Source organism: Danio rerio, chromosome 4 (genome assembly GCF_052040795.2).
Source record: "Danio rerio strain M-AB ecotype USA chromosome 4, GRCz13ab, whole genome shotgun sequence".
Classification (NCBI taxonomy): domain Eukaryota; kingdom Metazoa; phylum Chordata; class Actinopteri; order Cypriniformes; family Danionidae; genus Danio; species Danio rerio.
This window is the reverse complement of record NC_141024.2, coordinates 55,566,003-55,585,280: the sequence shown is the minus strand read 5'-3', so window position 1 is coordinate 55,585,280 and position 19,278 is coordinate 55,566,003. Positions and strand designations below refer to the sequence as shown.

General features: G+C 37.5%; 1 protein-coding gene, 2 long non-coding RNA genes and 1 other non-coding gene across 5 annotated transcripts in view; 3 read left to right on the top strand and 1 right to left on the bottom strand.

Annotated features, from left to right (window-relative positions):
• Positions 1-19,278, top strand: part of LOC148682196 (uncharacterized) — a 141,144-nt gene that overhangs the window by 40,651 nt on the left and 81,215 nt on the right. The gene's annotated exons all lie outside the window — the stretch shown is intronic.
• LOC100537992 (uncharacterized) lies at positions 3,491-11,041 on the top strand. The gene is made up of 3 exons (XM_087249074.2): positions 3,491-3,541; positions 4,181-4,330; positions 9,581-11,041. Exons 2-3 carry the CDS (start codon positions 4,246-4,248, stop codon positions 10,627-10,629), a joined length of 1,134 nt encoding a protein of 377 aa, XP_087105200.1. The 5' UTR covers positions 3,491-3,541; positions 4,181-4,245; the 3' UTR covers positions 10,630-11,041.
• Positions 9,578-17,850, bottom strand: LOC147844961 (uncharacterized). 2 transcript variants are annotated; one of them, XR_015483809.1, is made up of 4 exons: positions 17,618-17,850; positions 11,678-12,192; positions 10,264-11,632; positions 9,578-10,180 (listed from the first exon to the last, which is right to left on the bottom strand). It is a non-coding gene; the product is annotated as an uncharacterized LOC147844961 (long non-coding RNA). The 2 variants fall into 2 exon arrangements; XR_015483810.2 differs by lacking the exon at positions 17,618-17,850 and adding an exon at positions 14,743-14,927 and having other exon boundaries at positions 11,678-12,055.
• Positions 15,167-15,239, top strand: trnav-uac (transfer RNA valine (anticodon UAC)). Its single transcript has one exon. It is a non-coding gene; the product is annotated as a tRNA-Val (tRNA).

Sequence of the window (19,278 nt, the reverse complement as noted above, 5' to 3'; positions counted from 1 at the left end):
ACTAAATTTTACAGGGTAGATTTTATGGAAAATTTTGAAATGCATTTCTTTTGCCTTGTTGTAAAATGCAATATTTCCCAGGTAAAAGCCAGGTTCTATTCCAGTCTATATCCTTTACCAAAGACCTCCAGTAAAACTTTCCTCTAGACGAAATTTTTCTTTTACATTGGAAAATTTGACGCACAAAGCTATTGTTACGTTTCTTATCTAACAGACTAACACCTTCTAAAAGCAAATTTACAGTTAAATGTACAGTGACTTTTAACTAGGTGAGCTAAACCAGGTGGTATTGCCTAACAACTTTATTAAATTCATTAGGAGAAGTTGGAAAACAGTGGTAGGTTATAAATGGTTCACGAAAGAATGTTTCCTGCATCATTAAACAAGCAAAGGATCCATTTAATATTATTTTGAAACCGACTTTGGAAAAATAACGATTTGTTTCTGATTGTAATATCTCGGTTATTCCATAAGAATAATCGGTGGAGAGAAAAATTGTGAACATAACCAAGCTTCCAAGCAAGCAGACATTGCTGGTGGAATTTAGACAAAGCTAAAGATAGCTTGTAGGGAAGATAATTAAATTTAAGAAGAAACAAAAGACTAGAGATTTTGTTAAAAAAGTAGTTGGGAATAAAAAAAAACAAATAGACATTGGATTGGTTAGGCATCTCTTTATCCAATTAATTTTAAAAATGTATATGGTGTCAGAAAAATCTAATAAATTTACACTCCCTCTGCTTTACTATAAGAAAGAACTTCCTTTTTTAATTTAAGAGGTTTGTTCTTCCAGATAAATTTCAAGAAAACAATATTAATTTCTTTGGCCACTTTGTTTTCAACAAATAAAGATAAAGTCGGATATACAAAATGAGAAAGACCCTCTTCCATATAATGACAGGTCCCATTGTAGCCAGGAATTAAGAATATTTTTAGTTTTGCTGATCCTAGACAAAAAAAATTCAAGTGCTGTCTCACTAAAAGATTTTAATAACATAAATAAATAACCATTTCATTGTGGATTTAACAAGGATATCTTCTATATATTCCTAACTCAAATTATGAACAGGCATTATCTCACATTTGGAGATATTCAGCTTTAGACCAGAAACACTTGAGATTTTAGAAATTAAATTTAAAGCCTTTCATACGTTTGAGACATCTTTTAGAAATAAAGTGGTGTCATCTGCCAATTGTGAAATCTTAATCTCCCTTTCAAAAACAGAAATTTCTTTCAAATCTTGATTTTGCACAATGCTTAAGGATAGAAACTCTGTAACTAATAAAAATAAAAAGGAAGAGATTGGACAGTCCTGCCTAATACCACACAAAATATCAAATCCATTAGAAGTATTAAAATTAACAATCACTGAACTATTGATTCCTTTATAAAACATAGCCATCGTGTTAACAAAAGTTTCCCCAAATCCAAAAAACCTCAATGCTTTAAACAGAAACTGGTGCTCAACCGTATCAAAGGCTTTATAAAAATCAAGAAAAAGAATGAGACCATCTGAATGAATAGAATCAGCATAATCGAGCAAATCCAAAACTAATCTTATGTTATTAGAAACATGGCGGCCTTTTATAAACCCAGACTGAGTTTCAGAAATAATAGAATCAAGATTTGTTTTTAATCTGTTGGCAAAGTCTTTTTTTTTCAGTATTTTTTGCCACTCACTGTTGCAGTCATGACATGATACATTTCTCCTTCATTTTCCACCTCACACAACATCTGCTATCTCTCTCACATACAAAGACTTTCAGTATTTGAAGTTGATCAAACATTAACACAATTTTGTTTAATTTATATAATCCACTAAGACTAAGTGTTGAAAGATTGAATCACTCCTATATGGACGTAATGCGAAATAACATTCTGATATGTTGCAGTAATTAATAGAGTTCACATACTCTGTAAGACATATTATATTAAAATGATGAGCAAATCTGTATATTTCAATTGGGTTCCTGCCCACGTAGGTGTGGAAGGCAATGAAAAGGCGGACATTCTGGCCAAACAAGCTCTCAGAATTAGTGAAGTAGATCTAGAAGTCCCATTGAGTAAAGCAGAAGCTAAAATCAAATTAAGGACAATCAGTATGGCAATTATACTGGGATAACAATGAAACAGGTAGACATCTATATAATATACATAAACAAGTCGTTGCTGGAAGGAGGGAGAACAGAAATCATAGGGAAGCACGATTATAACTCAGATGAGAATAGGTCATACTGGACTCAACCATATTTTATATAAAATAGGGAAACACCCAACTGGGCAATGTATATACTGTAATCAACAAGAAACAATATGACATGTTTTATTCCACTGTAGTAAATATAATAAAGAACGATACGATCTTATTCAATCAGTTAAAAAGAGCAAACTTCAGGATTTCACATTGGCAGGTTTATTAGGGAATAAATCTATTGAGGTATATGATGATATAATTAAATTTGTTTAAGAAACCCGTTTAGAGAAAATAATATAGAGATAATATAATCTGAGTAATTAATTGTTAGCCCACTCCATCCCACATTTTTTATTTATTCATTTATTTTATTTTTTCATTTTCATCCCTCTTTCCTCCCCCTCTCCCCCTCCCCTCTATTTTTACACTTCAGTTATTGTTCAACCATTCCAGTCGAAGGCGGTAATGCACCTACAAGTCTGGTAGCCAACCGCCAGTAAAACCCAAAGAAAAAGAAGAAGAAACCGATTAATTAAAGTTTTAGGATTTTCATCTGATACTAAATTATGAACCTGCTGTGGACAATATTATTTTAACCCTTTATACAACAAAGTACTATTTTACTCACAGTAATGAGGACTATTGAACAACGTGTGTGTAATAAGTGTCTTACTGAAGCTTTAATTTATTAAACAGTATAATGTCATTCCATTCTAAGTTTACATCAATATATAAAAGAAATGTAGTTGTGTTACTAGTTTTAATCAGCTAATTTGTGGCTATAGTTTCTTGCTCAGACTTATCTGGTTTATTTTTGTTAATAACTCTCATATAAGAAGAAGAGAAGTTATTTTCTTTCTGTTCATTGTTTTATTCATTTTACATTTCTATTGCTTTGTTAATTTTTAACAGGATAAAGTGTCCAAACGCAGAGAAAAACTATATATAAGTCATGACTAGTTAAAAAAACTAAAACGTGTAGTAGTAATGAATACTTTTTACATGGAGACCTATTTTACCTCCTTTTCTGTAAAGTTTCAGCTCCAAACACTCATTAGATTATTTGTTATACCTTTTAGAATGTTGAGATTTTTGCTTTAAACACTTTGTCTTAGTGGATTAAAAGTTTTTTTTATTTGTCTTAAAATGTTTAGAGTAAAGATTTTGATCAACTCCAAATACTGTGTATTTGTGCGTCTGTGAGAAAATGGAAACGAAGGAGAAATATATCAAGTCATGACTGCAACAGTAAGTGGCAAAAAAGGTTTAAAAAGACTTTTATTTTGTCGTGACGTGTGACGTCATCAGGCGGCGCCGCTTCAGCGCTGTGATTCAACTGAAGAAAGGTTTGTGTTTTTAAACGTTTACGGATATAACCCGATTTAATTAAAGTTTCAGATTTTTTAAATCCGATGCTAAATTATGTACATGCTTTTAACAATAATATTTAAACCCTTTATACAACGTAGTACTATTTTATTATCAGTAGCCGAGGGCTATTGTTTGAAAACGAAAAGAGTGTAATAGGTGTTTTAAAGCAGGATTTCACAAACTTTTCTAAAAAGAGGAAAAGTTGGTTTTATAATCACACATTCGTTCATTTAGCAGTTTATATATTGTTTACCATGTTACTTTGAATATTTGATCGGAATTAGCATGCAAGTGTGACTTGAAAACAACATTAACACTGTTTATTTGACTCTGAACAATGTTGTACTTTGATAGTCATTTGCTGCTATTATGATTTGGCTATTTAGAGTTTGCAAATAATACTTTAATGAAATTATATCATTAAGGGGAAAGTCCGAATGTGCGAATATAAAACCAATTTTACCTCTATCTTTAAAGAAATGTTTTACCTGATTTCTTTTTGATAATTAAAAGAAACTGTTGAAGCAAGTGTTGAAGAGAAGTTATTTTGTTTCTGTTCATTGTTTTATTTATTTTAAACAGGACATTTTTATTGTTTTGTTCATTTTAAACAGGACAAAGTGTCAAAACGTAGAGAAAAACTCCTGCTGAAGCGACTGATCTCCACACTGTTATAAAGATGGCGTTTATTAAAGAGGAGAGTGAAGATGTGAAGATTGAAGAAACATTCACAGTCAAACAGGAAGATCTGCAGGAACAAACAGGTTGGTTTTCATTCTCAAAGACCAACTCAGTCATTTGATCCTCATTCAGATATTTTTTAATAATAAGAATACTAAATTAATCCATCTTGCAGCCCTGAGTGTGCTGCCTAATTATCCTAAATGCACATAAGCACTCATTAAAAGACAGAATGAGTTTCTTTCGTTACTTGTTCTCATGTCTTTTGTCTTTCTTTTATGTGTTTTTAGTCTCCCATTATCTCTACCTTCTTAATGTTATTGCTTTTCTTGTTCTTTTGCTGTTTGTGAAGCATCCTTGGTGCTTTATAAAATAAATAAAAACAATAAATTAATAAAAGGTTTAACTGAGCTGACGATATTTGACCTACAGTATTCTCATAAAAAACTTCACATTTTAGGCCTTAAATAGTCTTAAATTTACTGAAATATTGTGCTGTATTGTGTCTTTTTTTAAACAAGTCTTTATTTTCCTTTGTTCATGTTTTCTACCCAATCTGGCCAAAACCTATTCAATCACCAACAATTCAACTTAATAAAACTTTCAACTTTTTATTCAAAAAGGTCTTTTTAACTCTATTTATCATAATGGTTTAATTATTTTCCTCACAATAACATTTGTTTAAACGTGCTCCATGTATTTATTGCTGTGGATATTAACCTGGACAGATTGTTGTGCATAGATTTAGTTTGTTATAGTTTTTAAAACTTTAAAAACATTTGTTCATTTTTTAGTTTTAAAAATAAATTTTATTTTGATAGGGCAAATAAAAATCTTTTCCATCTGGGCCATTTGAAAAGTTCTTTAGCCTTTAGCCCTTTATGAGTCTAAAATTACATTCATAATGGTCTTAAAAATATCATAAAGTCTTAAATTTAACTTTGTAAAACCTGCAGAAACTCTGGTTTACAGTATGTCAAAAAATGTGGATGCCCCCAATATTGAGCATCCTGAATGAAATGGACACTAAAATAATTAATTGTTATAAAATATTTTACAGTCACAGAATATAGACCATATTCTTCATGCACCAACAGGGGGCGCCATTGGAATCTTTTTGCTTGAGACTTTTTTAAAGAATAAATTTTTAGATCCTAAATATCAGTGTTATGCTGCTGAGGCATGGGGCAATAACTATATTCAAGGTTTACCGCAGTTTGGAAAAGTCAAGGTTTTAAAATCGCCAACATTTCCTGCTGCACCGTTCCTACAGTATATGTCAGTTTTTTTTTAATGTTTTGTTTTTTAGGACAACAGTATCTCCTGCAGTAAAAACCAAAGAGGCTGTTTTCAATCGTAAAGAAATCTGTGATTCATTTCAATTATTTAGCCTGACATGTTTACTGCTCAAAAATATTTTAAAAGTGTCTCAGAAGAAAATATATTTTAGGATATCATACTGTCACAATCTTATACTGGCCCATGCCTAATACTGCTTGATGTCGCAAAGTCATATTTTCTCATTTAATTATTTTTATTTGTTTGTATAGTCATGAACACACCTGTTTGTAGAGCAAGTAGTTTGACTGTTTTCGGCAGTTTATTATTTCTGGTCAAAATAATACCAAAATCCACATCGTAAAAAAAAATAGAAAAAGAATAATAATTATAATTAAAGAGCAAATCAAAAAGAGTATAGGCTACATTAATATTTGCAAAGGAAAAGAGTTGTTTGAGTATATTTAAAGTTGTGGTTGCTTTTTATCTTAAACGTCCTTTAAGGGTTCTTTCTGACTATTTTCGTGTATGTAATTACCTAATTAAGTTAAAAGATTTAACATCAAATAGTTCTATTTTTTTATAGAACTTTTTTTTGCAGAGTGCTGAAACAAAAAGCTGTTCGGAACTTAAAAAGCCGAACACCGTCCACATCAACTACTTTGTCTGCTTTCTTACTTGTGGAAGCTTGTTCCTCTATATCTGTATTCAGGTCGCTCATTTTGTAGCTTTCTGTGACAGAGCAGCTTGACCAACTTCTGAGCGCTGTCATCAGGCAAGTGACATCCACTCATTCTGAGCACGGAAAGTCATTTAGTGACAAATGATACAAGGTAGAAAATCTTATCTATCTATCTATCTATCTATCTATCTATCTATCTATCTATCTATCTATCTATCTATATATATATATATATATATATATATATATATATATATATATAGATAGATGGATATATGGATATGATAAAACATATGTAAAACATATACACAAATGTATCGAAATATCGGAAATGGGTTTAAAAATCATATCACCGTTATTGAAAAAAAATCTATCGTGATATATTGATATTATATTATTGTCCAGCCCTATGTTAGATATAGAGAACAAGATGAATTAAATATCACTTTTAGCAAATATAGTGAGATTAGATCCAGCGTAACTCGTAACATCAAAATGGAAAAACATTGATAAATTAACCCACTTCTCATTTACTAGTCTGTTATGAGCCATATCATACCTCTTGAGCCTCCGATCTCCTCCTGATTTGCAGTTTCTGTTTGTTTTTTGAAAATGTAATTGTCTTCCAATCTGAAAATGTAATTTATTTTATAGTGTGAGTTGTTATTCGATGTGATACGAAGCTGCAAGCATGTTCTTTTGGACAGAATTTTTAAATAAGATGTAATGTTGTCCAGATACTGGAATTTCTGAATTTATTACCTTGCTATATATTGATGTTCAATAGGCTACTATTTTTGAGATAACAACAATTGTATCAAAAATGGCACAATAAATTATTTCTTAAGTAGAAAATTATTTCTTACGTTTTTTTTTTTTTGTTTTTTTTTTTCAGTTTTCCTCAAAATAGGTTGATGTGGGTATTGTAGCACTTTAAATGCATGTAATGCCTGTTTCATTTACACTTGAGCAAAAATTCCATATATGCCTCACAAAAGTAGCAGAACATTCCAGGAAATCCCTTATATGGATGAAGGCATCCAGCTATTGCTGTTGGATAAAAATAAGATCTGAATAAATATTAAAAGGCTTCAACTGATCATTTACACGACTGCGCCCATAAATGGTTTACATGTGTACTTCCAGCCATCTTAGGTATATTTATAAGAAAGTCGATTTATAATTTAATGCTAACTGACGTAGCATGTTACAGTAGAATATAGCTATAAAATAATATGCTAGATGCATGAACTCACTGTAATTTAACTATTACAGAAACAGATGAGAGATTTGTTTTTTATTTTAAAGCATTTTCCCAGATTATGTCAAAATAAGATGTTTCCAAATATCAGTCCGTTTGCTAAAACACAAAGTTTTGACCAAAATAATCCACAAAATCAACCCAGAATGGATGAAAATTACCCAACAGCACACAAGGGGAAAGGTGCACATTTCAGCCTTTATGCAGATGCTGTACAGGTATGTCTCATGTTTGTGAGACAAATGTTCAGCTGTTTGTTCAACTGTTTCCTCAGAACTTTTTTTTCCGATGCGTTTACCAGTCAGGCACAGAATGAACAAGTATTCCCTGTCTGCTTTACAAATTTTAGAAAAACATTTTGTTGTAATTCTGAATATATATGAATAAAAATAGGCCACTTACAGCTTTCAAATCTGTGTCTGATCAATATGACCAAAATCAAAATTACTTTTATGAGAAACTCTAAAAGCTGGACTGACACAGTTTCAATTTACTATAACTTCTAAGTTAAGTGGCTTCAGCACAATTTACATTGTAAAAGCACTAGATAAAGATGAATTGAATCTGCTTAAATGTGTACACGTTAATGGACTAAACAAAATATGATCTGATTTATTTTACATTTAGGGCTGTATTCAGGGCGTGTCAGAACGCATTTTTGCTAACTTAAGGATGGGAAAATCCGCTTTGCGCCATCGCGCATGGTCTAAAAGGGTTGAGTTTATTTTCTTAATGAGTTATAGGTGTGTTTTGAGAATAAACCAATCAGAGTCTCATCTCCCATTACCTTGAAGAGCCAGCTGCGTCACGCCATAAGCGCATTCGCTATTTACAGGATGTAAAGTAAGTTCACTTTCGCTTTTTTCTCTCGTGGATATGGAAACCTTACCGCACAGACATCAATTAGCCTATAAAAAATTAATTTTGTTTGTTAAGCAAAGATTTGTTTCAAAACTATTTCTAAATTCAGTTCTAATTTCCAGCAAACGAATAAGTGAAGTTTCATAAACTAATTTCGAGAGGAGCATGTGATATGATTGTGCACCGCTGGCCACTCATCCGTAATCAGTAGTAATCCAATCAGAATGATCCTAGCTTAATATAAATGGATCACTTTCTCCTTATTGCACCTTCGTTTTGGAAGAATCCCCCCTTCCACCCCATCTCCTCCTTTTTCTCCCCTTCTAAAGAGGGAGCGATCGAGACCTACCTGATCTCGGTTCTCCTGATATGCTTCTAGACCGGGCGGGAGCCCTGGGCTTAAATATCTCCGAGCTCAGGGTTCTCTCACGGGACAGCATGCCAAACCTGCTATATGTGCCAAGCATATCTAAGTGGGAACTCTTGAAATGAGCAATAATAACAAAGTTTGGTCAAAATACTGAGTTATTTCCAAATACACCTGCTTTGCCCCATATGGTCTAAAACCTGACAGGTGGACAAATCTAAGCTTGTTTTTAATAAAACAAATATTAATATGGATATAATAAATAATGCTGCTAATAATAATAACATTATAAAAGCAAATTGAATGAACTGAAAAAGTCTCCCGAGATGAAGAAAGTATGAAGGCAGTGGTTTTTAAATTCATGTAGGCTAGAAATTATTAATTAATTATTTATATTTATATCCTATATATATCCTTATTATATATATCCTTGATATATTATATCTTTTTCATATGTAAAGATATTTGCGTATTGCTCTACATCTTGTGTGTAGTGTGTAAGCCAGGCGCACTTTGCGCCAGACAATAGACCGACTTTGTTCTGGTCTAAAGAACAGACTCTTTACAGTTTCTCTAAATAGCAACGCGCCAAAACACGCCTGCTTTTTTAGACCAGAACGCCTATGGGCGCACATTTGAGCGCAAATGCATTTGCTATTTAAACAGCGTGGCGCAATGCCTCAAAATGACCCTTGCGCCAAGCTTAAAGTAGCAAAAGACTATTGCGCCACGCCTTTCGCCACATTGCGCCGGGTGTATGATAGGGCCCTTAATGGGCATCAAAATAACAGTGTGTGTAGCCAATGTTTCCAGTGTCTTTTCACCTTTACGCTTTTGATGAGATTTTTAAGACTTAATGAAAACTAGTGTTTTATTTATTTCAGACCTAATTGAACAGAATGAGGGGAGTAAAGAGGAGGAACATCATGTCAAAATTGAGGAAAATACTCGTATACAGACTGATGGCAATTTGAAAAAAAGAGACGAAAATCGTTTCACCTGCACTCAGTGTGGAAGGAGTTTTGGAAGTAAAGGCTATCTTAAGATTCACATGAGGATCCACACTGGAGAGAAACCGTTCACATGCACTCAGTGTGGGAAGAGTTTCAGTAACTCCTTATTTCTTAAACAACACATGAGGATCCACACTGGAGAGAAACCATTCATGTGCACTTGGTGTGGGAAGAGTTTCAGCCAATCATCATCTCTTAATCACCACATGAGGATCCACACTGGAGAGAAACCATTCACATGCACCCAGTGTGGGAAGAGTTTCATCCAATCATCACACCTTAACCGACACATGATGATCCACACTAGAGAGAAACCATTCACGTGCACTCGGTGTGGGAAAAGTTTTAGCCAATCATCACCCCTTAATAAACACATGAGGATCCACACTGGAGAGAAACCATTCACATGCACTCAGTGTGGGAAAAGTTTTAGCCAATCATCACTCCTTAATAAACACATGAGGATCCACACTGGAGAGAAACCATTCACATGCACTCAGTGTGGGAAAAGTTTTAGCCAATCATCACCCCTTAATAAACACATGAGGATCCACACTGGAGAGAAACCATTCACGTGCACTCAGTGTGGGAAGAGTTTCAGACACCCATTATTTCTTAAACAACACATGAGGATCCACACTGGAGAGAAACCATACACATGCACTCAGTGTGGGAAGAGTTTTAGCCAATCATCATCTCTTAAACACCACATGAGGATCCACACTGGAGAGAAACCATTCACATGCACTCAGTGTGGGAAGAGTTTCATCCAATCATCACACCTTAACCGACACATGAGGACCCACACTGGAGAGAAACCATTTACATGTACTCGGTGTGGAAAGAGTTTTAGCCAATCATCATCTCTTAATCACCACATGAGGATCCACACTGGAGAGAAACCATTCACTTGCACCTAAGCCACGGTTACACTGGACCTTTCTTCCCATAGACTTCCATTCATATGCACGCAAATGCGTCAGACTAAACGCAAGATTGTGAGTCAAGTTTTGCAGTTCACTGCGTTGCAGAGTTCATTCTTGGTGATAGGTTGCAGCTGGAACGGCATCAGCTGCAAGAAAACATATGCTGAATAAGTTGGTAGTTCATTCTGCTTTGGCGACCCCTGATTAATTAAGGGACTAAGCTGAAAAAAAAAAAGAATAAATAATGTTATATGGCATTTAGGTTGCATCTAAAAAAAGTTTTGCGTCTGAACTCTTCAAATGTAACAATTGTTTTTAGTTGTCCTGAAGTGAATGTTTTCCTCAGCTTAATTATCTGGGCTGTTTGTTTTTTTTGACAGCAATTCATTAAAAGCAGTTAGACGAACTAATGACTCTGGTATTTATTTAATGTTTTTGTATGTGTAGTGCTGTTGTGTCTGTCTTCAAATACTTGCACCAGTGTTGCTACTACCTGTCTGTTGACTATCTGCTGAACATTTACAGAATAGTAACCATGCTGTCTGTGATGTTGGCTCCTTACAGTCATTCACCAGCATTTCTTAATTTTTCACTTCATTTTGATGGGCCTTGTGTGACAACAGATGAGCAGATAAATGTAACTCAAAGTAAACTAACTGTAAACTGAAAGTTGGGTTAAATGCAACAAATGGTTAGTTGAAGACTTTTGCAAATGCATGTATGAAATTTTTACCTAACCCTAACTTTATATTTGTTTAAAGTTCATTTTAAATTGTTGTGTTGCTTATTGGCATCTGAATGTTTACTGAAGGTCTATTGATAAACTGATTAACAACTACATGCAGACACAACAAAAAAATCTTGATGATAAATGTACTGAAAACTTGTTTAAGATTTGTTGCATATCTACTAATACACTGTAATACACTACAACCTAATTTGGTAGCATGTAACTTATCAAAAGTTTAATAAATGTTGAGGATTTATTGCATATCTACTAATACTCTGTTTAACATCTGTTGAAGATTTGTTACATATCTACTGATAAATTGTTGACCATCTAGAACTTATTTTGGTAACACAACTTACTAAAAGTTTAATAAATGTTTACGTGTTGTAAAAATTGTAATGATTGCCTAAGAACATTTAAAAGACGATCTACAGATACTACCCAGATGAGAGTAAACAGATAAGAACTTGAAAAGTAACTTATGGTCAACAGACTATCTAAAGGGGGACCATCAAAATAAAGTGTTACCATTAAAAGAAGATTGTATCCTGGCACAAGCATAGAAGTTGGAACAAGGTTTGTAAAAAACAGATTTCCAGAAGAGATGGTCTCCTTACCATACAGTACCAAAATCGAGACGGCGGAAGGGCCACAGCACTTTAGAGTCATGCACACCAATCAGGTAAAAACCTGTCGACTATGCATGAGCTCAGAAAATGCTATGAAGGAATGCCCAGAATTCAGGTGCTTCAAATGTGACGAAAGGGGACATTTCGCAAGGACCTGTACAGCTGTGTTGGGCCCGGATTGTAAATTGGCCCTAATACCTGCAGGGAGCTTGTCACGCTGAGTTGGCTTTGTCCGCTTGATTGACAAACGTGTACTGCTTGTTTTATCCTTGCAGGCCTAACTTCGCTGGTGAAAGTACTTGTGGGGTTTCTGTAGTGTAGTGGTCATCATGCTCGCCCAACATGCGAAAGGTCCTCGGTTCGAAGCCGAGCAGAAACAGTGCTGTTCTTTTGGCAGGAAAATAATAGCATCCACTGCTGCACCAGCAATGATCGTCAACAGGCACCCAATCAAAAAGGGTTATCTGCTCGATTTCCTTGAAGTTTTCCGTAGTGTAGTGGTTATCACGTTCGCCTCACACGCGAAAGGTCCCCAGTTCGAAACTGGGCGGAAACAACCTCTGGCTTTTATGACAATTGTCAAATCAGGCGTCTGTTGAGTACAGACGTTCACTGAAAACATTCTTTCTGCAGAGCGGTGTGAGGCTAGAAGTTTGAATTCAACTTAGTGTTTACCTCCCCTCGCGGTGTTGCAAACTTGCGTAGAATCTGGTTTCTTTTAGCTTTGTGTTGTGCATGAGCAGGTGGCCAGTGCGTTTGCTGGCCCTCCACGGTGCAGACCGTACAAGACAGCTCTATAAAAAAAAGACTATAAATACTTGAAGCAGCACTGGCCTATTGGTTTCCGTAGTGTAGTGTTTATCATGTTTGCATTACACGCTAAAGGTCTCCTGTTCGAAACTGGGCGGAAGCATACAATTAGCGGACACTTTTGTCCAAAGCGACATACAATAGTGGAGGTATTCAACAAGACGAGGCAATGCATACGAAAAAAGGCTATTTATTCCAAGTAATTTGTTTGTGCTCAGAGAATTTAGTGCTGGAGTACGAGTTTCGTTTTCTTTAGAGAGAGGGATATTCACCGGGGTTCGGGTAATCCGAGTGGGAATGGCAAAGTGATTCCACCAGCGTAGAACATTGAATGAAAACATTGTGGAAAGTGACTTTCAGTTTCTCTGCGATGGCACCACAAGACAGTGCTCTCACCCTAACCGGAGGCTCCTGTGGTTATCACGATGGCTTTACAAGCGGAGGGTCTCCTGTTAGAAACTGGGCGGAAACATTCAGATTTGCTTTTACGCACATTCTCAATTGGCTCTCTGCTCACTGGATGATGCACGATACAAGGTCGTGGATCTGTCAAATGTCATGACTTGACGTTGTACGAGGATTTGAAGAAAAAATGCCCTGCAAACCTTACAAATCAACGCCATCCCAGTACAATTCCTTTGATCCCCTTTTGGTGCACTTGCGTTAAAGCCTGCATGATGCAGCGCTTTGTCAGCGTTACTGTATCATTCGGACATGGTGGCAGAGAGTTAAAGACTTTAGCCTGAGCAAATCGCCGCAGGCTCGGTTTGTCAGAAGTGGGATTCGAACCCACGCCTCCAGGGGAGACTGGACCTGAACGCAGCGCCTTAGACCGCTCGGCCATCCTGACATGCAAGCTTGGCAGGAGCTGTCTCCTGGGAGCCACACCACAGTGCCGTGACATGGAATCAGGTGTTTCACAGCTTGCCCAGCTCCGGCTGTCCAGCTCATTGGCGCCGCAGGCAGCTAAGCTGTGCTCGGCTCCTGGGGCTTCGCCTAGTTTCAATAGCCAACACTTGACAGCTGTCATTGCTTACGGCTACACCACCCTGAGGGCGCTATAGAGCAAACAGGAAGTGAGTTGGCAGCAGTAAGGAGAGAAAGGCTCTCCCCATTTTGCTTGTCTACCTTTTTGTTTTTTGACCTTGAGTGGTTTGTTTGTTTGTTTGTTTTATTTTTGTCTTAAAAAACCACCTAACAGCAGCATTTTGCTGACTGAAGGGTGGTTATGTTGTGTTTTTTATTTTTAATCATGTACAGATTACCCGGCAACGACATGGAAATGGAGGGACTTGCACGAAAGGATAAAGAAAATGGGCTGGATAATAGACGAAGAGATAAAAAAAATGGATTTGACAGCAGACAAAGGGATAAATAAAATGAAGAGCCCGGCCAACGAAGAGGTGAAAAAGGTAAGGATAAGCAAGAGATACAAAGAAGAGTGTGCACAAAGGAAGCAACAGTAACTGTAGAAGTAGAAAATGTAAAAGATGCAAGAAGGTTTGATATAATCAAAGCAGTCACGGAGCTGATTGGAGAAGGAAGAATTCTGGCGGTGAGACCCAAACAAACAAGGGAGTATGAAGTAACAATGGAGACTGAAGATGACACCGAAATTTTAATAGACAATGGATTGACAATTAAAGGAGTGAAATCTGAAGTACGGAGGTTACAAAACAGAGACTATGTTGTTTCGTTCAAGCATCTGCCTGTTTACCTAGCTGATGAAGAAATTTTAAGCAAGCTAGAGGGATGGGGAGTTTTCCCCATGTCTAAAACTAAAAGAAGACTGTATCCAGGCACAAACATAGAAGATGGAACAAGGTTTGTAAAAAACAGATTTCCAGAAGAGATGGTCTCCCTACCATACAGTACCAAAATCGAGACGGCGGAAGGGCCACAGCACTTTAGAGTCATGCACACCAATCAGGTAAAAACCTGTCGACTATGCATGAGCTCAGACCATGTGATGAAGGAATGCCCAGAATTCAGGTGCTTCAAATGTGACGAAAGGGGACATTTCGCTAGGACCTGTACAGCTGTGTTGGGCCCGGATTGTAAATTGGCCCTAATACCTGCAGGGAGCTTGTCACGCTGAGTCGGCTTCGTCCGCTTGATTGACAAACGCGTACACCTTGTTTTATCCTTGCAGCCCTAACTTCGCTGGTGAAAGCACTTGTAGGGTTTCTGTAGTGTAGTGGTCATCACGTTTGCCTAACACGCGAAAGGTCCTCGGTTCGAAACTGAGCAGAAACAGTACTCTTCTTTTGGCGAGAAAATAATAGCATCCACTTGCGCAGCAGCAAAGATCGTCAACAGGCAGCCAATCAAAAAGGGTTATCTGCTTGTCGAACTCCTGAAGGTTTCCGTAGTGTAGTGGTTATCACGTTCGCCTTACACGCGAAAGGTCCCCAGTTCGAAACTGGGTGGAAACAACCTCTAGCTTTTACGACAATTGTCAAATCAGGCTTCTGCTGAGTACTGATGTTCACTGAAAACAATCTTTCTGCAGAGCGTTGTAAGGCTAGAAGTTTGAATTCAACTCAGTGTTTACCTCCCCTCGCGGTGTCACAAACCTGCGTAGAATCTGATTTCTTTTAGCTTTGTGTTGTGCATGAGCAGGTGGCCAGTGCGTTTGCTGGCCCTCCACGATGCGGACCGTACAAGACAGCTCTATAAAAAAAGACTATAAATACTTGAAGCACCACTGGCCTATTGGTTTCCGTAGTGTAGTGTTTATCATGTTTGCATTACACGCTAAAGGTCTCCTGTTCGAAACTGGGCGGAAGCATACAATTAGTGGACACTTTTGTATAAAGCGACATACAATAGTGGAGGTATTTAGCGATACAACAAGACGAGGCAATGCATACAAAAAAGGGCTATTTATTCCAAGCAATTTGTTTGTGCTCAGAGAATTTAGTGCTAGAGTAGGAGTGTCGTTTTCTTTAGAGAGAGGGATATTCACCGGGGTTCGGGTGTACTCTGAAGAGATGGGTGTTAGCTGTCGTTTGAAGGAGACCAGTGTATCCGTAATCCGAGTGGGAATGGGAAAGTGATTTCACCAGCGTAGAACATTGAATGAAAACATTGTGGAAAGTGACTTTCAGTCTCTCTGCGATGGCACCACAAGACAGTGCTCTCACCCTAACCGGAGGCTCCTGTGGTTATCACGATGGCTTTACAAGCGGAGGGTCTCCTGTTAGAAACTGGGCGGAAACATTCAGATTTGCTTTTACGCACATTCTCAATTGGCTCTCTGCTCACTGGATGATGCACGATACAAGGTCGTGGATCTGTCAAATGTCATGACTTGACGTTGTACGAGGATTTGACGAAAAAATACCCTGCAAACCTTACAAATCAACGCCATCCCAGTACAATTCCTTTGATCCCCTTTCGGTGCACTTGCGTTAAAGCCCGCATGATGCGGCGCTTTGTCAGCGTTACTGTATCATTCGGACATGGTGGCAGAGAGTTAAAGACTTTAGCCTGAGCAAATCGCCGCAGGCTCAGTTTGTCAGAAGTGGGATTCAAACCCACACCTCCAGGGGAGACTGCGACCTGAACGCAGCGCCTTAGACCGCTCGGCCATCCTGACATGCAAGCTTGGCAGGAGCTGTCTCCTGGGAGCCACACCACAGTGCCGTGACATGGAATCTGGTGTTTCACCGCTTGCCCAGCTCCGGCTAACCACCTCATTGGCGCAGCAGGCAGCTAAGCTGTGCTCGGCTCCTGGGGCTGCGCCTAGTTTCAATAGCCAACACTTGACAGCTGTCATCGCTTACGGCCACACCACCCTGAGGGCGCTATAGAGCAAACAGGAAGTGAGTTGGCAGCAGTAAGGAGAGAAAGGCTCTCCCCATTTTGCTTGTCTACCTTTTTGTTTATTGACCTTGAGTGGTTTGTTTGTTTGTTTTATTTTTGTCTTTAAAAACCACCTAACAGCAGCATTTTGCTGACTGAAGGGTGGTTATGTTGTGTTTTTTATTTTTAATCATGGACAGATTACCCGGCAACGACATGGAAATGGAGGGACTTGCACGAAAGGATAAAGGAAATGGGCTGGATAATAGACGAAGAGATTATAAAAATGGACTTGACAGCAGACAAAGAGATAAATAAAATGAAGAGCCCGGCCAACGAAGAGGTGAAAAAGGTAAGGATAAGCAAGAGATACAAAGAAGAGTGTGCACAAAGGAAGCAACAGTAACTGTAGAAGTAGAAAATGTAAAAGATGCAAGAAGGTTTGATATAATCAAAGCAGTCACGGAGCTGATTGGAGAAGGAAGAATTCTGGCGGTGAGACCCAAACAAACAAGGGAGTATGAAGTAACAATGGAGACTGAAGATGACACCGAAATTTTAATAGACAATGGATTGACAATTAAAGGAGTGAAATCTGAAGTACGGAGGTTACAAAACAGAGACTATGTTGTTTCGTTCAAGCATCTGCCTGTTTACCTAGCTGATGAAGAAATTTTAAGCAAGCTAGAGGGATGGGGAGTTTTCCCCATGTCTAAAACTAAAAGAAGACTGTATCCAGGCACAAACATAGAAGATGGAACAAGGTTTGTAAAAAACAGATTTCCAGAAGAGATGGTCTCCCTACCATACAGTATCAAAATCGAGACGGCGGAAGGGCCACAGCACTTTAGAGTCATGCAGGTAAAAACCTGTTGACTATGCATGAGCTCAGAAAATGTGATGAAGGAATGCCCAGAATTCAGGTGCTTCAAATGTGACGAAATGGGACATTTCGCAAGGACCTGTACAGCTGCGTTGGGCCCGGATTGTAAATTGGCCCTAATACCTGCAGGGAGCTTGTCACGCTGAGTTGGCTTTGTCCGCTTGATTGACAAACGCGTACACCTTGTTTTATCCTTGCAGGCCTAACTTCGCTGGTGAAAGCGCTTGTGGGGTTTCTGTAGTGTAGTGGTCATCACGTTCGCCTAACACGCGAAAGGTCCTCGGTTCGATACCAAGCAGAAACAGTGCTCTTCTATTGGCAAGAAAATAATAGCATCCACTGCGCCCCCAGCAATGATCGTCAACAGGCAGCCAATCAAAAAGGGTTATCTGCTTGTTCTGCCTGAAGGTCTCCGTAGTGTAGTGGTTATCACGTTCGCCTCACACGTGAAAGGTCCCCAGTTCGAAACTGGGCAGAAACAACCTCTTGCTTTTATGACAATTGTCAAATCATGCTTCTGTTGAGAACTGACGTTCACTGAAAACATTCTTTCTGCAGAGCAGTGTGAGGCTAGAAGTTTGAATTCAACTCAGTGTTTACCTCCCCTCGTGGTTTCGCAAACTTGCGTAGAATCTGATTTCTTTTAGCTTTGTGTTGTGCATGAGCAGGTGGCCAGTGCGTTTGCTGGCCCTCCACGGTGCAGACCCTACAAGACAGCCCTATAAAAAAAAAGACTATAAATACTTGAAGCAGCACTGGCCTATTGGTTTCCGTAGTGTAGTGTTTATCATGTTTGCATTACACGCTAAAGGTCTCCTGTTCGAAACTGGGCGGAAGCATACAATTAGCGGACACTTTTGTCCAAAGCGACATAGAATAGTAGAGGTATTCAACAAGACGAGGCAATGCATACGACAAAGGGCTATTTATCCCAAGTAATTTGTTTGTGCTCAGAGAATTTAGTGCTGGAGTAGGAGTTTCGTTCTCTTTAGAGAGAGGGATATTCACCGGGGTTCGGGTGTGCTCTGAAGAGATGGGTGTTAGCTGTCGTTTGAAGGATACCAGTGTATCCGTAATCCGAGTGGGAATGGGAAGGTGATTCCACCAGCGTAGAACATTGAATGAAAACATTGTGGAAAGTGACTTTCAGTCTCTCTGCGATGGCACTGATGACAGTAAATAATATTTGACTGCTTTTTCTGCAAGACACTTCTATACACCTTAAAGTGACGTTAAAAGCCTTAACTAGGTTAATTAGGGTAACCAGGCAGGTTAGGGTAATTAGGCAAGTTATTGTATAATGATGGTTTGTTCCGAAAACTGTCGAATAAAAATTTTGCCTAAAGGGACCTTTAATTTTGTCCTTAAAATGGTGTTTAAAAAAATCAAAAACTGCTTTTATTATAGTTGAAATAAAGCAACTAAGGCTTTCTCTAGAAGATAAATTTCTTTGCTCTGTTAAACATAATTTGGAAACTATTTTTAAAAAATATGGCGAAAAAATATTAGGCAAGGCAAGGCAAGGCAAACTTTATTTATGGAGCACAATTTAACACAATCGTAGTTGATCCAAAGTGCTTTACAATAAAATAAACTAGACAATAAAACTAACAATAACTGGTATTAAAAATACAATAAAATATATTTAAAAGTAATACTAAAATATAAATAATACAAAAATAACATGCATGCATCAGTCAAAGGCAAGAGAGTAAAAATGTGTCTTTAAGTTAGATTTAAAAGCATCCAAAGAAGGAGAGATTCTGATATTCAGAGGGAGACTA